Source organism: Ursus maritimus, unplaced genomic scaffold (genome assembly GCF_017311325.1).
Source record: "Ursus maritimus isolate PB19 unplaced genomic scaffold, ASM1731132v1 scaffold_1, whole genome shotgun sequence".
Lineage (NCBI taxonomy): Eukaryota > Metazoa > Chordata > Mammalia > Carnivora > Ursidae > Ursus > Ursus maritimus.
In genome coordinates this window covers 97,149,020-97,160,774 of record NW_024423343.1, presented here as the reverse complement: position 1 = coordinate 97,160,774, position 11,755 = coordinate 97,149,020, and the positions used below count along the sequence as shown (strand labels likewise).

Here is an 11,755-nt window from a genome sequence, read left to right as displayed (position 1 = left end):
GCGCCGCGCTCCCGTCCCAGCGCGCATGCTCCGCCGGGCGGCCGAGCTCCCGGCCGGCGGCGGCGGCGGCGGCGGCGGCGGCGGCGGCGGAGGAAGTTCCCGCTTTGCCTCCACCCCGGTAGCAGCTTCGCGACCGGGGACAGCTTCCTCCGGACGCTCCGCGAGCTTTGCTGCCGCCGCACGTCTGTCAAAAGACCATGGGGTTGCCCAAGGGGCCGGAGGGCCAGGGTCTCCCGGAGGTAAGGACCTCCCTCTCCCTGACACGTCCGGGTTCCTGGGAGAGGGCCGAGCCGGCGGGGCGGCGGGCTGAGCGGGGCCCGGGCTGCGTTTGGGGCGCCCCGCCCCCTTCTCAGGTGTGTCCCCCTCGGGGAGATCTGGCCCTCTGCGCCGGGGGCCGAACAGGTACCCCTGCCTGGGCGAGGGTGGGGACAAACTTCAGCCGCTCTCGGGTTCCCCGGGACGGAGGTGGTCTTCCCAGCCCAACACCTAGCCCCACGCAGCCCCGGGCGCCGCGGGGCCCGGGGTCCCACCTATCCCGGGCAGTGTCCCCCGATCCCCGGCGCCGCAGGGCTCGCCCCGAAGCCCGGGGCTGCTGCGCCCTGGGAGTCACGAGACGCGTGCTGGGACGGTCCGGGCTCGGGTTGTGCAAAGGGCGGTGACCTTGTGGCGGCTGTTGCCGCCTCGCGGGGCCCGCGGGGTCCCGACAGCCCGCCCCACTCACCTTGGTGTGTGCAGGGGATGCACGCCAGACCCTTGTAGCAGCAGGAAGTTTGGGAACCGTGCGCGCACTGGGTTGTGTGCGGGAGGCGACGCGCTGTCCGGTGGGGCTATGTGGCCGGGCCGAGCGCCTGGCGGAAGCGTGGCTGCTTCTCCAGAACGTAGCGGGTGTCTTTAGTTACAGAGGTGTTTGTTATTAAATACTCACTCGGTCCTGAGGGATAGGATAATCAGTGGTTTCCGGATTTCCACTTTGGCTGGGAATAAAGGGAACGTGCATTTCCTTTTGGCTGCAGCTGTCATATAGCTAGGTGGTTTGCAAGTGTCTTCTCTGCCAGTCGATTTACTCCAAAGCTAAGTCTAGTTTACCAGATTCTGGAAAGAAATAGAACCCACACTGCACCTCTGCCCCCCTCCTAAGGTTCTGAAGCAGGTATTTGGCAGGAGGACTGATTCCTTGACATGGTGAGTGGTCCCTTCACTTTCAACTGCCTGACATTCCACCCAGCCCACCCCCTGCCAATCCTCAGTTCTTTCATCCACAGGTACCCACTAATTGAGGGATCACTGTTCTGTGCATAAAGGCGAGGAATATAGTGACGGAGGGACAGACTTATCTGTCAGTGTGTGCTCCCAGAATATAAGTCCATTTTGTTGTAATCTTAGGAAAACCTAAGAAATGTCATGTTGTCAGAACCTTTGTGTTCCGTAAAAACTTCCATGCAAATTACATTGATGGAATGGGGGATTATGAAGACTGAGAACTGTATCCTGGTATTTGATACTTCTTTTTTGTTGCTTATTTTAGACTCCCATCAAGTTTTTGCCCAGCTTTTGCTATAGACTCCTGTTTGGCCTCTCAGTTTCCACCTTAAATGCCTCCAATTCAATGCCCCACAGTGCTATAAATGGGGGTCTTTCTAAAATAAAAAGCAACACAATCCTCTGAGACCTTTGTTTAACCCTTTTCTGACTGCCTGGAGCCTGGGTCTGATTTGTCACTTTCCTAGGAACCTAAGACAGTTCTTGGCGATTAGGAGGGTTGATATAGTTAAATTCCTATCATGTAGCTCAGGGACCAGTACATATGAATATGGATAGTCTGTGTCATTAAGCTGTCCCTAATACAGTTAATTCCTTAAATTCAATTTTTTAAACCCTTTACTGTATGTCTGTGAAGGATAGATAGATAGCTATACCTTGCCCCGCCTTCCAGCTTACGTGAACCACAGTACAGAGCAAATGAAAATTTAGCGTGCCTGGTTTAAGAGCTCACAGTCATTCACCTTTATCAGAATTTTAGTTTTTTAACAATGAATGTATTAACCAATCTGATGGCTTTTTATACCCTCAAGAGAGGGTATTCTTTCAGTCACCGTGTGTTAGCCAGTGGCCCTTTTTCATTTTGTCTCAATGTTAATCTGTGAAGTGAATGTGGAGTCTTAATAACATTCTTCATTCAGTGTCTTGCACCACGAAGTTATTTCACAGGTTATATTGCAAAAGTATACATACTTCTCCATTCTGTGGATGAGTGGATAAAAAACATGGGCCATGCATCTGCCTTGGGGTTGGCCAGCGGGTGTTCATTAGGTACAAGGCAAGGCAGGAATGATCCTCCTGGGATGAAATGTCCTCTTCTTGGAAGTGTTGATTGAACAAATGAAAGGTTCCTGTTTTACATCTTAGGAGTTTTAAGAAAATACTTATATCATTCCATTTTTCTCTTCTGCTCTGTCTTTGTGAACCATATTGCTCTTTACCTTCTCTTTTCTTCGAGTCTCCCCACTTAGAGATGTTGCTTAACTGTCCCAGATCTTTTGCAAAAGAAGAGAAGGTGTGAATAATTAACATGACTTTATTTTTGCATGTCCCTTAAGAACTAGGGAATACTAGGGGCGCCTGGGTGGCACAGCGGTTAAGCGTCTGCCTTCAGCTCAGGGCGTGATGCCGGCGTTATGGGATCGAGCCCCACATCAGGCTCCTCCGCTATGAGCCTGCTTCTTCCTCTCCCACTCCCCCTGCTTGTGTTCCCTCTCTCGCTGGCTGTCTCTATCTCTGTCGAATAAATAAATAAAATCTTTAAAAAAAAAAAAAAAAGAACTAGGGAATACTTTGATATGCTGGACCAGGGTGATTTGAGAGAGGAGTAAAACAAGCTGTCACCTTCACCACCTCCTATTGCAAGAGATTGTCAATCACTTTAATAATTCTTTGTTCAACTATTTGTTAATCTGTAAGCTCCCTCTCCTGGCAATTTGTACTTCAAAATAAACTTGAATTTCCATTATCAGTGTCATGACTATGAAAACATTTTGTTAATCCATGACTGGCGTAGGTCATGCGCTTTATGTGATGATTGAACATTGTCATTCCATATTTAATTGTTCTTTGAGCCTAATGCTACTTCAGGAGAGGTGTAAACATGACTGAATAATATATGGGTCCTCTCCTGATCCAGCTAATAGCCCATTTCAAAAGACAGGCATATATATTAACACCAGACATTTCACTCAGAAGAGGTTGACACTTAATTGTGTGAATGGCAAGAACTATAAATAAAATAGAAATGCAGAGGAGTGACCATTTCAGGCTGCATTTTTCAGGGTTGGCATCAAATAAGAGCTAGAATTTGAAGCTGGCTTCTGGGTGGTTAGATAATATCAGGAGAAGGGAAGGGGTGTGAACAGTGAAGAAATGGGAATGAACCATGCTTGAGGTTGGCCATAACCATGACTGGATTGTTTTGGAGGGAGGTAAAGGATGAAGCTGGCAAGATAGGTTGCAGCCGAAGATCTGAATGCCAAACCAAGAACTTTGGAATTTATCTTACAGACAGTGTATGATGCATTAATGGCAAGGACTGGGGGATGAGCTAAAGAGGGAGGATGTGAAAGCTGTAATTTAGGAAGGATTGAGGAAAACAGATAAACAGAAGAAAGATTGAGAGGCAGTTGCACTAGTCCTGGCATGAAGTGTAAATAAAAGAGAGAAGGGTAAATGTGACACATGGAGTAAAGGAAGATTTCACGGGCATTGTTGGGGAAGGGAGTAGTCAGAGGTGGGTACAAGAATTTGAGCCAGCTATACGTTGGTTGTGTTTTATATAGAGAAGTGGTTTTTTTATGCTCTGCAGTAACGGAAGAGAAGAAAAGTACCGTTCATGAAAGTAGATGGAGGCAAAAGTACTAGAATATTTCAGTGGTTTTAAGTTGTAGATCAACACCTGGGAGTGAAGGTAAGATACAGCTTAAAATTTTTAAAATCAGGTCCCTATTTAAATATATTAGATGAATCTATTATTTTTAAGGCAGTCCCGTCATGTGGCAGTAATCATCCTTCAGTGTATCTAGGTTGGCAGCCCTCCTTAGATTTGCTTTAGAGATCAGAAAGAGAAGTGCAGAGAAAGATAATTTGAACTCCCTTCTTTGTTCTTTCCCTGTTTGTCAGTAGCTTCTGGGACCAAGATGTGCCTAAAGCTAAAAAAAAAAAAAAACAAAAAAGCAAAAAAACCCAACCACCTTGTTTTTGTCTGTAAGGAGTTTATAATTTAGTCGGGAGCGTGTCAAGTAAACGGTGTGTTAGAGAGCAGGGAGGTAATGTGCTGTAATCTTCCTGTCCCTGGATGCCTTCAGCACCAGATGAGTAATCTATACTACCTGTGTGTGTCTTCTCCCGCTACGTATGACAATTAACACAACTCATGGAGGCCTGAGAACGCTGTTCTTTGGGACTCTGGCAGCGCTGTCCCCCCACGCTCCTGCACAAACAGCGATACAGCCAATGTCACCTCCTTAGCTATTGAATTGTGGCATCAGGGGATACACCCGGTGTGCCTTTATTCAGGGTAGTTTTTACCAGCCTAACTTTTAGCTTTTGTTTTAGGTAGAAACAAGAGAAGATGAAGAACAAAATGTCAAGCTCACTGAAATTCTCGAACTTTTGGTTGCAGCTGGGTATTTCAGGGCAAGAATTAAAGGCTTGTCACCTTTTGACAAGGTAAGGGGAAACCTTTCTAATCATTAGGCTGTGTTTTGTTGGGACAGATTGTTTACCAGGGCAGAGAAAAGAGGAGGAGATTGTGTTTTTACTTTCTCCAGTGTCCATGTTTCTCTCTGATTTGGGTTCGTTGTTAGAAGTGTTCCAATTTCCTATTATAAGAAAATAAAACTGTATCAGTAGATATGTCTTGAATTCCTTTTCTGTGTACAGAGCTTTGGGGAGTGCAAAAAAGCATTAGAAATAGTTCTTCCTTGTAAGGAATTTACAGTTTGGGTGGAGAGAGAAAGCTTATATAAGATAAAATCTGAGTTAATAAGGAGCTGTCCCACGTCAGTGTGCTCACAGTTGCCACATATTCTAATGATGGTGAATTCTGAGTTTGGAGGAGAGAGAAGTCACTACGGGATGAAGTCTGTTAATTCCGCAGAACCTTCAAGAATCATGCACGAGGCATAGTAATAAGTGTTGAGGGCACAGAGATCACATCAAGGCCCTGTACTCAAAGAGCCCAGCTTCTGTAGAATAGAGAAGGGAGACAAGTAAAGCAATATACATAGAATCAGTGTCACGATGCAGTAAGGCCAGCAGAAATGAAGCTTCTAGATCAGACAGAGCAGGCCAGGAAAGCTTTCCGGAGGAAAAAAGTGTTGAATGCTCCAGTGGGCCACGGCCTGGCTTTGCATAGCAATCACAGTGGACTGTTTTATAATACAGATGTTGGGGCCTCACCCTTTGATATTTTGGTTAGATCTGGGCTGAGTTCTGGAATCTGTATTTTATAGGCATCTCACATGTGTCTAAACACAGCCAGGGATAAGCGTCTCCATCAAGCTCTATCTGAAAAGGATTTTGTTTCAAAGTGGTTTTTTAACCTCAGTCTCATTTGCATCTCTGAGAAGTCCTCTGAGAAAAGTAGAGCAGGGATTCTCCACTCCTTTAGATACCTAAAAAAAATAAGATGTATGGAAATTCAGTAATGAGCCACAAATGACAGCCTTGCTACTAACCTGTCTGATCTGCAAAACACAGAATTCCTCTGGAACCTGGCACTTACCTGAAACTGGATTAAGGCTTCTCTTGGCTAAGAATTAATGTCTGTCCCCCTCAGTATAAAGAGGATCTGTGAATGATATGTCCATTTCATAATACAAGTCAGCTTCTCGGTCACACTAGCTACATTTCAAGTGCTCAGTAGCCATATGTGGCGAGTAGCTACTGTACTGGAACATATGGACACAGAACATTTCCATTGCTGCGAAAAGTTTTATTCAATGGTGCTATTTTAGATAAATTGTAGTTGATGGAGTCAGAAGGACATATATACTCTCTCTCTAGAGATACGTACTTTTGTATGGTCATTGATTCTGTAAAAACATATATTTTTTCTACCTTCCATTTCTTCCCCTCTCCCCAAACTAGAAAGAGAAAACAGGTATTTTCTTTGTGTCTTGCAGGTAGTAGGAGGAATGACTTGGTGCATTACTACTTGCAGCTTTGACATAGACGTCGATTTGCTCTTTCAGGAAAACTCTACAATAGGACAAAAAATGTAAGTTATCAGGGTTTGCCATGGAAGAGCCTGAAGGGAGAAGAAGGGAGCTAACTTTTGAGTGTCCACTATGTGCCAAAAGTTGTGCTAGACACTTTACGTGTTTTATTTTAATTTTCATTGCAACAGGTATTATCACAGTTTTACAAATTATGAAACAGAGGTTGATAGAAGCCATGGTCACACAGCTAGCCTATAAGTCATTTAATGCTCGAACTATTTCTAACACTTTCTCTCTCTCTTTTTTTTTTTTTCTAGTTTCATTGAGAGTTTATCATCACATAACATTGTATTAATTTAAGGTATACAACATAATGATTTGATACATATATATATGATATATATATCATATATATATTTGATACATATATATGTGTGTGTATATATATATATATATATATATATATATAGCAAAATGATTACCACAGTAAGTTTAGTTAACATCCATCACTTCGTATAGTTATAAATGTTTTTTCTACTCTCTTGGCAACTTTCAAATATACAATACGGTATTGTTAGCTCAATCTCCTTGCTGTACATCACACCCCCGGACGTATCTATCTTATAACTGCAAGTACCTTTTGTACTTTTTGTCTCTCTTCACCCATTTCCCTCACCCCCGACCCTTCACCTCTGGCAACCACCAGTCTGTTCTCTCTTTCTATGAATTCAGTTATTTTGGACTCCACATATACATGAAATCATACAGTATTTGTTTTTCTCTGACTTCTTTCACTTCACATAATGCCCTCAAGGTCAACCCATGTTGTTGCAAATGGCAGGATTTCCTTTTTTCTTTTATGGCTGAATAATGTTCCAGAGTGTGTGTGTGCCACATCTTCTTTATCCATTCATCCATGGATGAACACTTAGGTTGTTTCCATGGTTGGCTATTGTGAATAATGCTGCAATGAATGTGGGGGGTGCCGATACCTCTTCGAGATACTGATTTCATATCCTTCTGTTAAATACTGAGAAATGAAATTGCTGGTTCATATGGTAGTTCTATGATTTTTAAAATTTTTTATTTTTTAATTTTTTGAGGAACGTCCATTCTGTTTTCCATAGTGGCTGCACCAATTTACAATCTCACCAGCAGTGGGCAAAGATTCCCTTTTCTCCTTAACCTTGCCAGCATTAGTTATCTTTTTAGTTAATCTTTTTGAGTTTAGCCATTCTAACAGATGTGAAGTAATGTCTCATTGTGGTTTTGATTTGCATTTCTCCGATGGTGAGTGATGTTCAGCGACTCTTATAGTTTTTCTAATACTCTCTAAGAGTTTCCAGTGACTGCTTAGTTTATCTCTTTCCAAAGGCAGCTGGAAGGAACGTATTGGATGGAAGTTGAATAGAGTGAGGAGAGAAACTTTCCCTCCCCATTGCCTCTGTGTAAGGCAGAACCTCACTTTGCCTGCCATCGAAAGAAGGCAGCCTGGACTCCTTGCTAGAGGTTTCACCTGAGGATATCCTGCCCGGTCTTCCATACTGCACCAGGGGCTTGGTGATTTCATTAGACCACTAGGGGTCCCCAGTTTTGCCCAGTCCTGCCAGTGGGCAGCTGTGTGACCTTGTTCAAGCCTCAGTTCCCTTATCTGTCAGGAGAGGGATTTGTGATTTCAGATCTGTGTGCATCCGTGACTTATTTAATCGTTTTCCTCCCTCAGGAAAACACTCTTCCAAATGGATTAAAGGTGGCTTACAAATATGCGTATGAAGCGGTGATAGAGAAAAGGCGAAGCAAAGCAAAAGAAAAACAAATTGAGTTGGGGATAAGGCTATAGCCTTTGTCATAGGCCACAACATGCCTTGTTTTCCTGAGGGTGGGCCACAGATTTGGCTCTAAGCTTTCTGGCAGGCAACAAAAAGAGAAAAACATGATAAATTACCCAGTTCACAGTTTCCATGCAGAAGAAAAATCGGTCCTACAGAATCACTGAAATTCTTATAATAATAAGACCAAAGGACATCTCTGGGCTGCTCATTAAAGAGGACATATTGTTCTCTGTGACACTGTGCTCATCAGTGCCCAGCCATGAATAGCGGAGCTCGACATCTGTAGCATCTGTCATTCTGGGACTGTGGCATCGCAGCCAGGGACCTCTGTGGAAAGTCCTTCACTGGGAATGCGTGGGGTGGAGTCAGGGCATGTGGCTCTGCTCTCTGCTGGTCAGGCTAAATCCAGAGGTAGCTTTTTGTTCTTGTGTGTTTGTTATTTTGTTTTTATTGTGTAGGTGCTACATCCTTGAAGTAAAAAAAAAAAAAAAAAAGAAAAAAAGAAAAATTCAAATACTGCCAAAGGGTACAAAATATACAGCTAATGTGGCTCCCTGTTCAATACCTTTATTCCCTGGCAAGAATCATCTTTGCCTGTTTACGTTTTAGATTTTTCAGAGAGCGCACTTCTGCATCTCTAACCTTGTATGTTTCATTCAAGTCTGATAGGAGGAATTTAGCTCACCTGTACTACTCACTACATCCCCTTTGTCTCCCATCTTCCAGTCTTATAATTATTATCTGTTTTTCTGGGATCACTTGTATAGCTTTAATCTACATAAATAAGCTTCTGTTTCTTGACTCATTTACATAAGATGCTTTCTCCTGGTTCCTAGCTATGTAGGGTAAACGTTTTGCTCTCTGTTTTTCCTTCTTCCTTTCAGCTTCTATCTACTATGATATCATTACTCTTAAAATGTTCAGGGCATAATATTTGTAGTCTGTTTTCTGTAATAGTAATTAAATTGTCCATGCTTTATCTACAGATAGATTCTAAAAGTAAATCTATGAACAGTGTTTACAATAAGAACTAAGAATTGTGATGGTGCCAGAGAAAAAGGAATGTAATCTTCTGGACCACAGTGGAGCTGTTTGATGGAGAGTATTCAAAATATTACAGTCAAGAGGAATCTTCATTTATTTACTGACTCACCAACTACTTATTGAGTCCCTCCTATGGGTCAGACATTGTTCTGGGTACTTTGATATGTTAATGAAAAATGTCCTGCCTTCACAGAGCTTAGAATCTTTGCAGGGGGGCGGGGAGACAGACCATAAACAATTAATTTAATAAATAATTGAATTATCTATAGAGGTAATATGTGCTGTGAAAAAAATTTACAGCTGGGAAAGTATATGAAGGGGGACATGGTTTGGAGGCAGTTGTGTAACTTCAAGTCAGTGTGGCCTCATTGAGAAGGTGATACGGGAGCTAAGACTTGAGAGAAGAGGGTTCCAAGCAAAGGAGACCATGGTGTGAAGCCCCCAACCGGAAGCTTGCCTGCAGTACAGTGAGGTGGGGGCGGGGGAGGGAGCAATGGGAGAGGTGCAGACAGGCTGTGGGGGCCAGATCGGGTAGAGCTTTGTAGGTCCGAGTAAAGACTTTGAGTTTCGTCCGCGTGAGATGGGAAATTCTTGAAGCGTTTTGAGCAGAGAAGGAACATAATCTGTTCATAATCGGTTTTAGAAGGAACCCTCTAATTACTGACTAACGGGATGAAGTTGGCAGCGGGAGCTTCTTTAGCACACGGTCGCCATGCTCACAGGAGAAGATGGTGGCTGGACAGCGGGCTAGCAGTGGAGGGATTCTGGATCTGTTTCGAACGTAGAGGCAACAGGAAGTCATGACAGGTTGGATTTGGGTGTGAGTAAGAGGGGAGTCAAAAATGGTTCTGAGGTGTTTGGCCTGAGCAAATGGAGGTGGTCTCTACAAAAAGTCACTGAAAATCAGGCACAATGTAATGTGCCTCATATTTATACGGCTTATTTTCCTTGAGTTTCTGATTGCCTTTTTTTTTTTTTCTTTTTGACAAAGAAGCACATAGCCTTACCTGTAGCCAAGATCAGCCAGATTCTTAGTCTGTTTATTAACATAAATTCACCGTCTTCTCAAGGACACTCTCGACTGAAGCCTCATTCTGTTTCAGTTTAAGTGATTGCTTTTGACACTTGTGGCACCCCTGATACGCTGGACTTCTTTCCGTTGCATTCTTTCTGCACCAGTCTTACAATTTCCTAGATTCTGTGTATCTGTTCTTCCTAAATTCCTTTGGAGTTTTACAGTAGTTCTTAGCCCCTTTTTCACCTTGGTGTCCTTGGGGGTTATGATACTTTCCTATCAGTGACAGTACTCTTAATAGATTTTGGAGCACAGTGGGGTTTTTTTGTTTGTTTGTTTTTTTAAAGATTTTGTTTATTTATTTGACAGAGAGAGACAGCCAGCGAGAGAGGGAACATAAGCAGGGGGAGTGGGAGAGGAAGAAGCAGGCTCCCAATGGAAGAGCCCGACGTGGGGCTCGATCCCAGAACTCCGGGATCACACCCTGAGCCGAAGGCAAACACTGAACGACGGAGCCACCCAGGCGCCCCAAGAGCACAGTGTTTTTATACAGATTCTTAATCTGAAATCTAAAAAACAATGAAAACAGGCTTTTTCTTTCTAAGTGTGGATACAAAACTCATTTGGGAACGAAACATGACCTGAACTTTCTTAAGGCTATTCATAGTCTATATAGATCCCACTTAGGTGAACATTCATAAGTTTTACTGCGGAAATAATAATTTCTTCAAGTATAGATTTCAGTTGGGGTCTAGATTTCACTTCAGCTCTACACAATATATCTTATATATGATTTACTCTAGATTTCACTTAGGCCCTACATCATGTATAGTATATGCCTCTTAGGTGCACAAGTGCAAACATCTAAAAAGTTCTGAGTTCTGAAACACACGTGGCCGCAAAGGGTTTGGATAGGGGGTTGCGGATATACGGCATCAGGTTCTCTGGTAAGGACTTGATGTGCTTTTAAGTGCAGAGCCACGAACTGTAGTAGTGGGCGAAGCTGGGGACAGGGTTTGCAGGACTGAAGATCATCCCACCAGACTCCTAGCAGTGCATCAGGCAGTTGGGTCTCTATTATCTGTAAGAGAGATGCCATAGCCGCAATGTGCTGGATTATTCAGAGATCTTTTCTGTTCGGTATTGTAGTATGTTCTGTGTTTGGGGTTACTCCCCAGAGTTTCTGGTTAGGTGCAACGTAGACTCATACTGCCTTACGTTGTCAGTGCTTCAGTGTGTCCCAGCTGATGTGATCGGGCCAGGTCGCACTGTCTGAGGAGTGCACTTGCCTCTTGAGAGCATCATTATCTTTCAGGTTGTTTTCTGTGTGTACCCAGTTGAGGCCTTTCTGTTCTTGTTGGTCCTTTTTTCTTGAGGGTTTCATGAGCTTCTGCCTTCTGTCTATATCCTCCTTCTACCCTCCCAGCCTGTCCTAAAGCCCCATGACTGCAGAGTCCTACGCTCAGAGGTCATGAGATTGTAGGCTTGTAATTGAGTTCAGTAACACACAGGTAGGAGGCATGTGTGTGTAGAGCACCTGCTCATGCAGTTCACTATTTCACCTTCACAACAAGTTCGAGTAGTAGGACAGGTATTATTCCTCATTTTATGATGGGAGTATTGGACCAGAGGGATCAGGTGGCTTGCCAAGAGTC

General features: G+C 43.7%; 1 protein-coding gene across 2 annotated transcripts in view; it reads left to right on the top strand.

Moving 5' to 3' along the window:
* The first annotated feature begins 39 nt into the window (after positions 1-39).
* Positions 40-11,755, top strand: part of CCDC93 (coiled-coil domain containing 93) — an 88,635-nt gene continuing 76,919 nt past the window's right edge. The window contains exons 1-3 of one of the 2 annotated variants that reach the window (XM_040645705.1): positions 40-239; positions 4,603-4,716; positions 6,174-6,268. In XM_040645705.1, coding sequence (XP_040501639.1) covers positions 198-239; positions 4,603-4,716; positions 6,174-6,268 — 251 coding nt within the window. In that variant the 5' untranslated portion in view covers positions 40-197. The remainder of the gene's footprint in view (positions 240-4,602; positions 4,717-6,173; positions 6,269-11,755) is intronic. The other variant, XM_040645697.1, reaches the window with a different exon arrangement.